This window comes from Cyprinus carpio, chromosome B12, assembly GCF_018340385.1.
Source record: "Cyprinus carpio isolate SPL01 chromosome B12, ASM1834038v1, whole genome shotgun sequence".
NCBI lineage: Eukaryota > Metazoa > Chordata > Actinopteri > Cypriniformes > Cyprinidae > Cyprinus > Cyprinus carpio.
This window is the reverse complement of record NC_056608.1, coordinates 10,308,385-10,322,523: the sequence shown is the minus strand read 5'-3', so window position 1 is coordinate 10,322,523 and position 14,139 is coordinate 10,308,385. Positions and strand designations below refer to the sequence as shown.

The window sequence follows — 14,139 nt, the reverse complement described above, 5'->3', positions numbered from 1 at the left end:
ATGGTTTTTGCGCTCCCACGTTCCAGGGGAGGGGGATGTTTTGGTCTCCCTCGGCAGAACTCACATTACCCCCTTGGGGGCCCCCTCTATCGCCGGGCCCTTGAAATCGTCCTAACCTCCCCAACAACCCCCAAACACCCCCCCCCCCACTTCCCCACCCCAACGATGCCCCTGTTTGTAATACACATTCAGTTTATGTTTATTGCATTCATTTAGTGTGATACATGTTATGACATGATGGTGTTTTTTATTTGTGTGAGTAACCCTGTGCTTTTTTTTGTTATTATTGGCCACCAATGAGAGAGGCCTTAATGTGATGAACTTTAGTCATTCCATTATGTTATTAATAGCACATCTTACAGCAAAACAGATGGTAACAGCTCAAATATGTTAGCATATTAACATTAAATCATTTAATGACATAAACAGGTCCACCAAAATGATATAATGCTTGTATTTTTGTATGATAAACAAAAATATGTACAAGTGTATTTGAGATTGAGACTGAATGCAGATATTATTAACATAGTGATGATAATTGACAGCTGTGCATTTAAATCTGTTACTTCCTCTTAAATTCAGAGGTTAGTGACTGTCATTAAAGCATACAATTTCTTCCCACACATGAAACTCAAACTAAGGTGTATATTAAGATTTTAAGATTACTTCACAAACTGCTATAAGTGGTAAGGGCAGAAAAACACGTATGAAGATAAACAGGTTTCACAAGGATGATTGGAAATTCTGCTGATTTTCATTGTTGGAAAAATTTGTCAGCTTATACACATAAGATGTATAAGCTGTCACACACACACACACACACACACACACACACACATGAATGAATGAATAAAGAACATTATAATGGTCTTCATAAAAGTAAATATGAACTAGAGAGTTCACAATAATAACGTGTCTATGTACAGTGGCCCTAGAAAAGCTATTTGGAAACTTTAGAAGTCTATGAATATCTGGGTTAAGTGTGCAAAGGTCTCCAAATACTGTTTGGGGCCATCCACAGTAGATTTGATCAAATACTAAATATGAACTCAATCACCATAATAATCAGAGCAAAGAAAAAAACATGCTTGGATTTCAATTAGTGATTGACGGGAATTATGGCAATTCTGGGAATTCTCACATGACTTGGGAAATTCTCCATTGTGTTTTACAGGATATCCGTTGTTATAACACATGCACACACTCTCTCTAGAGACATGAGCTACTGGAACTGTGAGTTAATAATACCAAATGACAACCCAGTCACTGATTATTATTATTTTACAAATAATATTATAAAATTTAAAATCTTAATCTTTTTATTTATTCTCCCCCACCCACCCCCATGAGCCACAATTGCTAGACCTGAGCCCACAACATAGTCATATTTCATTATTTGTAAAGCATGATTTAAAAAGATTGCAGTGCATGTAATTTTGACTGTTATTTGGTATGGTTTCATAATGTATCTGCACATACTGTATGTGATTCAATAACTTTTTACTTTAATAAGATAAATAATATACCCATGTATAATTTCAGTGTCTTATGTTAGTCATTTAATTGTTGGTTAAATACATTAATTATTGAATACAATTTTAATAAATATGGGAAAGAATTAATTTTATGTGCCATTAATATTGGGTTATATATATATATATATATGTGTGTGTGTGTGTGTGTGTGTATTTACCTAACTTCCCCAAATAAATTTATTCAGACTTTATTCTGAGAAAAAATTGTAACATAAGTCATGATATAGTTACATCATTTTCTTTTCACTATCCTTAATATGCGAAATGAAAACACAAACATAGAGTAATTATTTACTTCATAGCTTTATTGCCATTAGTTAGATTTGTTCTTCATGTTCCTGCTTAACACATTCAGTATCAAAACAGGCTTATAAATAAATAAAAAATATTAGGTTAAAATTAACAAATATACTTCACATACACCTTAGATATTGCAGTCATATCTCTGATAACTTTTCTTAGTCACACTTAAATACAGACATTAAATAAATATTACATTAATTTAACATGAATTAAAAAGCAACTTTAAAAAAGTTTACTTTTACTTTTAGAGTCAAAAGTATTCATTCATAGAATGGTAATGCAATTTTTTTTTTACAAAAAAGACAGATGAAATCAGTTCATGTAGTTTGTTCCATTTGCTCAGTTCATTCTGAGTGCAGTGTCCCAAAGAGCTTGTCCCAGTGAGTGAAGTATGGAGCATAGTTGGACTTGAACTTCTGATGGTGGACATCATGGTGCGGAGCTCCTCCATACAGACCAAAAGGCACCAGTCTGTGTGTCGCCCATGGCAGGTCATAGCCACAGTGGTCCTCAACTGACAGCCACATGTTCAGCATATGGAAAAGCATCTCTGTCATAGGATGAACCCCCAGTAACATAGGATTCACAGCAGCAAAGAAACCCAACGACAGAATCTCCCAAGCCCCTGAGTACTCAGTGGCCAGAGCAAAGGTGGATGTGTATTTGTGATGCACCTTATGGAAAGTGCGGTAGAGCCAAGGTACTTTGTGATGGAGAAGATGCCATACAAAGTACTGGAAGTCAAACAGAAGCAGGCAGGCAGCAAGGTCCCAGATGACTCGCAGGAGCCCAGGTGCCATCGCAGGGTAGCTGACAGGTCTCCAGTACCAGTGCAGGACACTCAGTGGGAAAATGTACATGGCATGGTTGTAGAGCGAGAGTGCGAGGCAGCTCCACATCATCGTCCAAGACACACTGGTCTTCTGTTGAATCTTGTATCTCCTTATCAGTGCTACCCTAGGAGATAGGACATCCAGAACGACAAAAGGCAGGCAGAAGCTGAGGTAGACGGTAATTGAGAAGAGAACTGGGAAATATGGAGACCGTAGCATTGCCTCGTACTGCAGAATGCTGTCCCAGATGTACTGTAGTCCAAACATTGTCATTTCTTTTCAGTTCTGTTTTCTGAATGGGAGCACATGTTCATTTGTGCCGCTTATAAAGCAAATAGCCCGCCCCTTTCCACTTGCATGCGCTTCAACTACCCTAAAATGGTTCTTCCTGTTGGAATTTCCAGAATACTTTGCAACAGTGTTCTCAGAGAGTAGCCTATCTTTTATAATTTTAATCGGATAGGTAACTATATAAATCCATAAATATAAAAATCCTGCAATAGACTACTATAGAGACAGAAAATTGTTTATTAGCCTACAAAAATACTATAATATAAACGATGATGGAAAGACAGTGCGTTAAATCACACATGCAGCGATAAAAGCGTGAGGTAAGATTCCGAACTTGTAAACGAACTTACCAATAGGAAATGGCACTGTGTTTTTCTGTAAAGATAGCAGCTCAAGCAGTTAATCTCGCCCAGTCCCACTCGAAATTGCTATTCCACATTCCGATTTTTTAAACCTGACAAAATATATATTAATCCGACAAAATTTCCGTGCGTCACTTTTAACTTCTCCAAGAGTATCTCCAGGAACAGCAATGAGACGGGCAGTGGAACAGTTATTCCAGTTTTATCAAGTAAACACCGCCGTCTGCTGTTATTAAGAGGCAAGTGCTGCTGTGAAACTCGAGCTCTCAAGATTTTTGTATTTGTTTGACACGTTCTATTATATATGCATACAAACATGGAATATACATTTTCTTTCCAACTAATTCATTTTCTAAATACCCCACATCATTAGGCACATATCAAACTTGATAGTTCCCTCTCTAACTATAATAGTACGTCTCAAAATTTAGAATGAAAAGTATGATAATACTAACCATTTTCTGCATCACTATTAAAGAGACCTGAATGATGTCACATATGTGTGGAGACTAAATTATTATGGGCATAAAATAGTGTGACAGGGTTTAGTTCACACTAAGGGACATATTTTTCACAAGAAAGGAACACAAATAAATGCTTACATTACTAAAAAAAAAAAAAAAAAAAATCATAGAAACGATGCACAGTTAATAAATGTCTAACTCAGTGAAGTGCCTCAGGGACATGACAAAATGCTTGGTTTAAGACAGTATTATATGTTAAAAATGATTAAAATTCAATAATTATTTTTACACACACACACTTTTATTTTATATATATATATATATATATATATATATATATATATACACACACACACAGCCCCTGCTTTATAAATGCTCTATTTGCTAATTTATTTGTTTGTTTGTTATTGTATTTATTTATCAAATATGAAACCCGGCGTATACAATAAAAACTGACAATAATATACTTTCATACATTATGGGTTTATGACAAACAAAAATCAAAAGTAATGTGAATTTAGATCAACACGTCTCCTTTCACAGCGTATCACGAAAGCGAAACCTATCTTTCTGCCTTTTTAGTTTCGTTTTCGTGACATCGAATCTTTCTATACGCAGACCGAAGGGAAAGAACGCATCCTGAAATAAAATGAGGTAGGAGTGAATATAACATACTGCAAATAACACATTTAACCAAACGTGCAGTTTAAATGTAGCCTATTGACTCCGCATGTGCTGACTAATCTTAAGCAAACTTGTCTAAAACACGCCTAAATCACCCTGTAGTCAATAGGTAATCTGCATGTTCGTTGATGTAGGCTGTATCTCGTAGTAGTCATATTTTTTCATAACATATCTATCTAATCTTTCAATCTACATTTGTTTTGCAAAATAATGTGCAGTACTGTGGTTATTTATAAAAAATATACTTCCAGTCCTACCTTGAGTATGTTATACAAAACAGATCATTTCTTTTCCTCATGTCTCCAGCAACAAAGACATGGAAGCTAAGCTCAGGCAGCTGGAGTGTCTTTTTACATGGGGAGTAGAAAAATCTGACATAAGGGATTTGAACAGCTTACCAGACAGACTCCATGATAGGATCAGATTTTGTCCACAAAAGAATCATGCTACATATTTCAACCTTCTGGCTTTTATCAGCCACCTGGAGGGTAAAACTGAGAGTGCACTGGATTACCTTCAAAAGGCTGAATTGGCATTAAGGGAAGACCAACGAAAGAAAGCGGAGTTCCTTGTGACGTTCTCCAGTTTTGCATGGGTACACTATCACCTGCAGAGGTTAAATGATGTGGAAGATTACTTGAACACCATTAAAAGTATATGGAAGGACATACCAGGTTCATCAGATTACTCCTGCAGCTTGCCCGTAGTACATGGTGAGAAAGGCTGGAGCTTTCTGAGACTTGGAGGAACGTTCTATAAACAAGCAAAAGAAAGTTTCTCTAAGGCTCTTGAGGCAGAGCCACACAACATGTTTTTTAATGTAGGCTATGCAATAGTGCTTTACAGGATAGATGGCATGAACAAAGCAGAAGAGACTGGAACAGCTACTGAACAGCTAAGAAAGGCTCTCAGCCTGGAGCCCACGAACACTGAGATCATGGTACTTTTGGCTCTGAAACTCCAGAGGTCAAGGAGACAGGAAGCCCAGAACCTAATAAAAGAGGCCCTCAGGTTGTCTCCTGACATCCCACAAGTCACCAGATATGTGGCTAAATATTTCAGGGCAGAGGGCTCCATTAAAGAATCACTGTCTGTCCTCACTAGGGTAGTGGAACAGGCCCCAAATTCCTCCTTCCTGCACCATCAAATCGGCCTTTGCCATAAACAGCTGCTTAATCAGATGTTTGAGGAGAGGAGGCCCGGTAGACGCGTTCCTGCTGCTCAGAAATCTGCTAAGGTGGCTGAATGTATCCAGCACTTCTCAAAGGCTGTAGAGCTGAAGCCTAGCAATATTTATGCTAAAGTAAATTTAGCAGAGGCCTATGGGGAGGACCGGCAACTTGAACAGGCCGAGAAGATTTTCTGCAGCCTGATAGATGACAAGGCTCTCAGCGAGTCTGATAAGCAGCACTGCTACAAATCCTATGGTTTATTTCTGCTCTACAAGAAAAAGGATGAGGACCAAGCCGTCAGTCGGTTCAAGTCAGCATACATGATTCCTATCGACAGCTACGAAAGGAAACAAGCTGGCAAGAAGCTCAGACTAATCGCAGAGAGGAATCTTAACACCAGGCGGAAAGTCAAAGAAGCATACGAGATTTTGGCTTTTATATCTTCTGAAGACAAGCAGGAGATGCAAGCAAAGGAGTATCTGCGGAGAGCCCATCAGCACTGCTCACACACTGATGAGCTGTCAAAAAACTTTGCTAAGGGACTGAAATTGTAACTTTCTTACTTGTACATACTTTTATCAAAAAACTTACGATAATGCTTTTAATGTGCACTTAATCATCTATATAAATTGTGCAGTGGCTGAATAATGTTTATACAAATAATAGTGTACTAGTGTAAAAAATATTGTTTTAAGTCTATTGTTTAATAATTATTATATTGCTGGTTTAAAATGGACTGAAACACACACACACACACACACACACACACACACACACACACACACACACACACACAGAATTATTAGAGGCAACAGCAATAATCAAAAGATGAACATTTATTATTAAGTAAGAACACATGGAAAAAATACAAAACAATTAGAATTTATTTGGGTGAATACAGCATAGTTTACAATATAACATACATTTAGACTCGTTTAACAAGCATTTTAGACATAAAAATATAGCATTTAAAAGTAGTAATTTAATTTTCAACCGTTGTCTGTAATCACTTTTTACCGAAATTCTTGTGCTGTTGTGTTGCCGATGTCTGAGCTGGTGATGAGTTGCTGTTCACAGGGGAACTGCGAACTTCAGACCGCGGCCTCGCATTTAACTCGTAGTTGAAAGATGCCGTGACTGACTCCAAAACCTGCCCATAAACAAACAGAACTGATATTAGAGAACGTATTTTAACATCAAATTAAATTAAACTCAGTACGATAACGAATAATATCCATTTATGTTATACAAGGCAAAAGGCGTTTCCATCATGCAAAGTGACCGCTGCTGACACAGCAGACTGACAGCTCTTCCTTATTTTGCATTGTCTAAAATAATATAATTCTTAGCACAGTAAAGACTTTATAACTGAAATAAAATGTAAAACCGCTCTTTCCTGTAGAGGACTGTAACTCAGCTGCTGGGCAGTTGGGTAGAAAAAAAACAACCCAAGCTTTAAAAATGACCCAGCAACTTAGTTACAGAAAAATAACCCAGCACCTGGGTAAAAATATTAAAAACAACCCAATAAAATGACTCAAAGGGCTGAACCCAGCATTTGGGCTAAAAGAAAATAACCCAGCATTTTTTAAAGTAGTATTTAATAGTATTTGAATTTGACAAACATTCTGGGTGTTAGTGATGGTGATTTTGACTTCAGTGCAGGTGACATTGTTACACCATTAGATGGTGACAAGACCATGAGTCCAGTCAGTGAGTGATAGCAAACTTTCTTTTACTTTAACCCTTATGCGGTCTTCGTTTGGGTTGTACACTCATGGTCTAATACAACATTTTATTTAGTAAAAATAAATAATTATAATTTTTGTTATTTTGTAACAAAATAATTATTTCTCATAAAAAAATAATTTTACTCTGTTTATTAATGTTTTTACTCCTTATTTGTGCAGGTTTTGGAGGATTTATGATATATTTTCAAATTTATATAAATGAATAAAAAAAGAATTTCGAAATAGGTTTTTATACAAAAACGGACAAATTCACTTCATAAAAGACCCACTTTTCTAACTTTCATTCATGGGGATAACATTGATAATTTGACATGGTTTAGTTTAAGATTTTTGCCCATCTTTTGGAAAATGATGATCACATTTAACCACTAGATGGCTGCACAAATAGCAAATAGCAACTAGTGGAGCTCTGCAGCCATCTGGTGGTAAAAGTGATATATATATATATATATATATATATATATATATATATATATATATATATATATATATATATATATTTTTTTTTTTAAACTACATTTTCAAAAGATGGGCAAAAATCATACACTAAACCATGTCAAATTATCCATTTTATCCCATAAATGAAAGTTAGAAATGTGGGTCTTTTATAAAGTGAATTTGACATAAAAACCTGTTTTTGTATAAAAACCTATTTCGAAATTCTTTTTTTATTTGTTTATATAAATGTAATATGACCAAAAATGTTGTCATCATTTACTTACCCTCTAGTATGAGTTTCTTATGTGGAACACAAAAGAAGATATTTTGAAGAATGTTGATCGTACCTATTGACGTCCATAGTATCGTGGGGGAAAATAAAGTCTAAGTGGACCACAACAACATTTTTCAAAATGTCTTATTTTGTGTTCAGCAGAAGATAGAAATTCATACACGTCTGGAACAGCTTGTGGGTGAGAAAACTAAAACAGAATTTTCAAAACAGAACAGTCCCTTTAAACTTCTTAGTCAGTGCAGCTGAAGACAAACCACTCAATAAATAACTAAACTGGCCCAGCTGGATCACATGAGATATGAAAAAAATAAGACAAAAATAGCTCATTTGACCCATCTTGAGCACAACTGTGATTAGGCCTTACAAATATATGAGAACTTTTAGTTATGTCACGTCTTTTATCACTTAATGCCGCTGAGAAGGCTCGTTATTTGCCATGAAACTTTTATTGGCGAGTAAGTGGAATGCAGGATTTATCAGCAATTTGCACAAGCAAAGTACAATTCATGTAATTAATTTTAGGATGTCATGAGTTGCTCCTAGAAAGCATGATGTTTCTGGATTTGATTTGCCTTTAGTGCATCTCGGAAACAGAAACTGGCAGGCAACTGAACAGGCATGAGTCATGACGCACTTTTCAGGAAATGAAAGCTACCGCATATACTGAGCTAGTGAGAAACATCGCTGTCCCATCCGTGTACTTTTTCACATCTACAAGTAAAAGGATGTCAGAGATGAGGTGAGTGCCTTTTCTAAATATGAACTAAAGATTTGTCTGTCTTGATTATCCGAAACTAAATGAAAAACGGTAGGCTAATGGTAACAAAGGCTGAACATTTTGAAGAATATTGTTTAAGGTTTAAGTTTTTCGTTTAAATAACTGTTCAGGTTATAGGCTACTTCAATCTCAGTTACCATAATAACAGTAGCCTACTGTGGTAAAGAATAAGAAGCATTAAAAAAAAAAAAATGTATGCAGTAATAATTTGTCAATTTTATGATATAGTAATGAATGTTGAATAAAAGAGTGTCGTTTGAATCAGACGACTGTCTTTTTTTCTTTTTTTTTTTTTCTTTTTTTAATCTAGGATACTTCTTAAAAAGTAAAAAAGAAAATGTCGCTGATCAGGATCTCATTACCAAAATATGACGCTGCAGCTCTCTCCTGATTTCTGTTAAAGCCTTTGGAAGCTGCATGCCAAAAGATAGATAGATAGATAGATAGATAGATAGATAGATAGATAGATAGATAGATAGATGAAAATAATAAAAATAAATGAGTTTTTTTTTTTACTTATATTTCCTTATTTGTGATTTTATTATTATACATATTTTTCATTTATTTATATACAGTATACGTTTATTTATACTTGTATTTCCATATGTATTTATGTATTTATTTCCACATTTTTCTTTTACATTTATACTGAATATTTCCTCATGTATTTGTCCATATGATAATGAAGGTAACGTGTTTTACTTCAGATGTAGCAATCAATTAGCAATCAAGAGTCGCGGACTTGAGAAGAAAGAAGCTTTGAAAAGCTTTGCAAAATAGCAAACATGAATGTAGTACAGAATTTGCAGTTGCTTACATAGACTGAGCTGCTGAAACTGATTTTCATCATGCGTATTTTATCCAAAAAAAGAGTATGTTCATCCTATAGTATACTATGCAAAACAGCTACTTATACCAGGATATAAGATTTTGGCCATATCTCCCACTTCCATGCCATTCATTCATAGACCTGCACTACTCAAAGCCCTCATAGCTTGAATGTTGAAAAAATGCATTTATACATAAGGAAATGAAAGTAGAAATATATTTTTTTTGTGAGTTTTTAAATATCTTTTTAAGTTTATGTATTTATTTATTTTTGTTGTTGTGTTTATTTATTTAGGCAGCTTTGTCAGTCAACACTGCATGGGAGATTTCTGAGCTCGTTGGTGTATAAGGTGTTAATACAGTCAGCAGGGGGCGAGCTCCCTCCACCTAAATTTACTAGTATTGTGGTAGGACATAGCCTACTATAAAAGTCCCTGCAGTTAAAATTATTTTTTAAGGTCCTGACACTCTCCGGTTATCTAAAAACCCAGGGCATTTCCCTAAACGACTATAGAAGTGTTGTCCTGGCATCCTGGTCAAATTTATCACTCCATTTATCACATCTTTGTGGAGTTCAAGAGTTTCTCCTGTCACTCTAAAGCACTTTGAATTATATGTCTAAATAAATAAATGCGTGTATTTGTGTGTGTGTGTAATTAATTACAGTGGAAAGCTATCGCTATATATAAACATTCAGACAGATGTTTTTGTTCTGTGGTGGTATTATTATTTAATAAACAATATTTAATATACAGTATTTTTGCTATATATTATTTAAAGCTAAATAGTTAAGTGGGTGGGTGTTCACATGGGTGCAGCTTAAGTATAATATCAAGACATTCTGTTACAAGACAAAATCAGTTCTTTTTATCTTTTAACCAATTTATTTGTTTTCTTGTCAGTTCAATCCAGGACAGTTTACAATCGAAACTGAATCAGCTGGAGTGTCACTTCAATTGGGACATTAAAAAAGAGCATCTAGTCTTGACGGATATCCTCAGTAAGCTAGAGGAACAGGTCGAGATGGGTATAGGGAAGGAGCAAGGAGTTGCACGAACTCACTGCTCTTTAGGATATGTGAAATATCTTCTTGGGAGCAAAGAAGAGGCCCTTACTCACCTGTTGAAATCTGAGACACTCATTAAAGAAAACCTTGGCATCAGCTGTGACAAGACTCTCATTGTCACCTATGGAAATTTAGCCTGGATAAACTACCACATGAAGAACTACACAGAGAGTGAAAGTTACCTGATGAAGATTCAGAAGATAAATGAAACATTTCCAGCTGAGCTTTCCTCTGAGGTGCTTGGGGAGAAGGGATGGGCCTATCTTAAAATATCTCACAAATATTATAACAAAGCCGCAGAAGTTTTTCAGAAGGCTGTGGAACTTGATCCAGAAAATAGCGAGTGGAACGTAGGTTATGCCATTGCTCTGTATCGTACTGAAACTGAAAAAGATTTCACTGTCGATTCACCTGCAATCAAGCAGCTGAAACAGGCCATTGACATCGACCCAGATGATGATGCCTCTAGAGCTCTTCTGGGAGTTAAATTTTTGTTTTGTTCCAAAGAGTTGATGAATGAGTCTGAGAAACTGATAGAGACAGCTCTGAAGGGCTCTCCAGAAAATCCACATGTCATAAGATATGTTGGGAAATACTTCAGGAATCAAGGATCATTAGACAGGTCAGTTGCACTGCTGAAGAAAGCACTTGAAACATCACCAAACTCAGGTTTCATACATCATCAGTTGGCAATGTGCTACAAGACCAAGAAAATTAATTTAAAGAAAGAAAAACGAAAAGTAAATAAGTCAGAGGTAAATAATGCACGAAATCAGTGCATTTACCATTTAGAAAAGGCAATTTCTCTAAAAGCTGGCTTTATCATTGCCATGAGTGAGCTTGCAATTCAATATGGAGAGAAACATGATCTGCCCAAGGCAGAGAAACTGTTTGATAGAACATTTAAAACAGCTAGAGAGAAAAATGATAGTGTGCATGTTGTAAATTTTTTCTATGCTGAGTTCCAGCAGTATTGTAACAGATGTGAGGACTTAGCTATCAGCCACTACAAGCAGTGTTTGGGAATGAGTCCACATACTAGTGAGGGGAATAGAAGCGCACAGAAACTGAAGAACATTGCCCAGAGATATATCAAGGATGACCCAGGTGATTGGAAGGCCAATGAAATACTGGGATTCATTTATCAAATGAAAGGGGAAATGTTTGGGGACACCAAGAGCTACGCAGCCACTTCAGGCAATGAAGAGGATGATGAGTCCCTAAGTAATCTGTGTGAGATTAATTGTAAAATATAAAGTTTCTACAAGGATGCATAATTAACTGTTAATGGAAAAACAACGGGCCTTATTTGTGTATTTATGTGCGAAGAAAACGTACATAAATTTTGTTTGTTCTAATGTTACTTAATCTAGGTGGTTCCAAATGAGGGAGCGAGTCTCTGCTGCTGATTTGCATAATCATGTCCAACCTATGTGAACATAAGGCTTTTTTCCTTTTTTTCTATATAGTCCCACATCTCTCATTTGCTAGTTTTTTTTCTCATTCTCACAGACACTCCCGTCTGAGTGCATGTGCGGGAGGATCTTTGAGTATGGCATTCTCAAAACTAGTTGAAGACAAAAACGCTTTTATATAGTTTTATATAGTAGGCTGTTGGGCCTAAATTTTGTCATACATTCAGAATGCATTTTTGGACACATGATAATTCATGAATTCTGTGTGAAGATGCTCGGAAACAGATTTAAACTAGTGTGGATAGTGAACAAGGCTTAATGTGAAACCAGAGTTATCTATTAAATGTTACTTTTTACGTTACAGGTCTTTTTGATTTATTCAGTCTTAATTATAGTATATTGTGCTGTAAGGCAAAAAAGCACCTGTTGTTATATAGTCTTTCAGAATAGTATAATTATGTATTCAGATCTATAGCCTCTTCTTTGAACAGAAATTAAATGAAGGTGATCCGGGGTCAAGAGAAGAATTCTTTCAATAAAACAACTGTAAAAATCTAAACCTAATGCAGCCCTGTTAATCTTAATTCATACTGTATGTCAGGTGTTACGTCTTCTGATTATATTTCTGATTAGAATTTACTCATCTTTTCTCTGTATTTTATTTTTCTTGCATCTTAACAAGCTTCTTTAGTCATTATGCTATTTCATTTGAAGTTTGTTTTTGAAGTTATTATCTATGTTGCATAATAGAATCTGGATATTTAATCCCTTATTAGGCATACAAAACTAATTTTCATAAAATCATGAGGTTTAAAGGAGCTGAAGATACAGATAAATGTATGTGTCCATTGAATCAGATAATGTTATTGATAATAAATATTGTTCATAGATACTTATCCTACTACTGGGGCTTTGTTTAAAATACTGGGTATTGTTGATTACAGTGGCTAAAAGCAGTGTTATGGCAGTGGTTCATATATGAATGATATTGTAGCTGTACTTTGTTCTTTTTAGAAGTTACTTATTTTTGTCCCTATTTTAGCTGTTGGGTGTTTCTCTGTTTTCTATACCTTTTGACAAGTTGACAAGTTCTTGTGATGGTAATTATTCATGAGCACCTGCTGGTTGATTTTGAATGTCACTAAATGTATTTGTTGTTTTGCAATTTATCTTGTTATATGTTCCACAGAAGAAAAAATAAAACAGATTGTGAACAAGATGTCAGAATTTCATTTTTGGATGAACTGTAACTTCAAGTGCAATTATAGTTTTTATTACTTTTAAACGTGCATTACTTTGACAAATTAAAATATAAACAAATAAATAATATAAAACCAAACTGCTTTCTGTTCACTGGATGTTAAAAAAATTGATAAAGGCCAGTTGTAATTCTTTTATCGGTAACTATAATGTAAACCACACTTCATAATTTTGAAATTTGAAAATATATGCTTTTTTTAAATGGATGTATGTAGTCAGTTAAACCAATTAAACAGTTTAGATTACTGTTTAGCAGCTAAAAGTTTAGTAATTCATTCTTACTAAAGCACTAAACATTTAGTTGAGAATGTTAACATTGAATTCTAAAGGTTTCAGGTATTTTAGGTATTAAATGCAGCCATATCACCCTGCAGCCCAAGACTGGTTGCCCACTGAAGCTAAGCAGGGTTGAACCTGGTCAGTACCTGGATGGGAGACCTATAGGAACTAGGTTGACACTATACTGTCAAAAAGCACTGTCCTCCACATGAGACGTTAAACCAAAGAGTATAGAACCTAACACCCCAGTATAGTGATTTGGACACTATACTGTCAAAAAGCACTGTCCTCCACATGAGACGTTAAACCAAAGAGTATAGAAGCCCAAGAGGCGAAACTCTGTTGTGTTATGGGTAACAGTCTGTAGATGGCGCTGCGGAGGCGC

General features: G+C 35.4%; 3 protein-coding genes across 3 annotated transcripts; 2 read left to right on the top strand and 1 right to left on the bottom strand.

Moving 5' to 3' along the window:
• Window positions 1-1,819: 1,819 nt before the first annotated feature.
• Window positions 1,820-3,274, bottom strand: LOC109099486 (cholesterol 25-hydroxylase-like protein). Its single transcript, XM_019113007.2, has one exon. The coding sequence runs from the start codon at window positions 2,942-2,944 to the stop codon at window positions 2,183-2,185; it is 762 nt and encodes a 253-aa protein (XP_018968552.1). The 5' UTR covers window positions 2,945-3,274; the 3' UTR covers window positions 1,820-2,182.
• Window positions 3,275-4,338: 1,064 nt separating this feature from the next.
• On the top strand, window positions 4,339-6,434 carry LOC109099481 (interferon-induced protein with tetratricopeptide repeats 5-like). Its single transcript, XM_019113003.2, has 2 exons — window positions 4,339-4,442; window positions 4,779-6,434. The coding sequence occupies exons 1-2, from the start codon at window positions 4,438-4,440 to the stop codon at window positions 6,196-6,198; spliced, it is 1,425 nt and encodes a 474-aa protein (XP_018968548.1). The 5' UTR covers window positions 4,339-4,437; the 3' UTR covers window positions 6,199-6,434.
• Window positions 6,435-7,990: 1,556 nt separating this feature from the next.
• On the top strand, window positions 7,991-13,434 carry LOC109099490 (interferon-induced protein with tetratricopeptide repeats 5-like). The gene is made up of 2 exons (XM_042735275.1): window positions 7,991-8,867; window positions 10,637-13,434. The coding sequence occupies exons 1-2, from the start codon at window positions 8,773-8,775 to the stop codon at window positions 12,054-12,056; spliced, it is 1,515 nt and encodes a 504-aa protein (XP_042591209.1). The 5' UTR covers window positions 7,991-8,772; the 3' UTR covers window positions 12,057-13,434.
• Window positions 13,435-14,139: the final 705 nt, after the last annotated feature.

What these genes read in the sequence shown, in the direction of transcription:
- LOC109099486 (XM_019113007.2), bottom strand. Translation starts at nt 2,944, where the DNA reads ATGACAATGTTTGGACTACAGTACATCTGGGACAGCATTCTGCAGTAC.
- LOC109099490 (XM_042735275.1), top strand. Translation starts at nt 8,773, where the DNA reads ATGAAAGCTACCGCATATACTGAGCTAGTGAGAAACATCGCTGTCCCA. An exon ending in AAAAGGATGTCAGAGATGAG is followed by an intron (nt 8,868 to 10,636) that starts GTGAGTGCCTTT and finishes TTTTCTTGTCAG; the next exon opens with TTCAATCCAGGACAGTTTAC.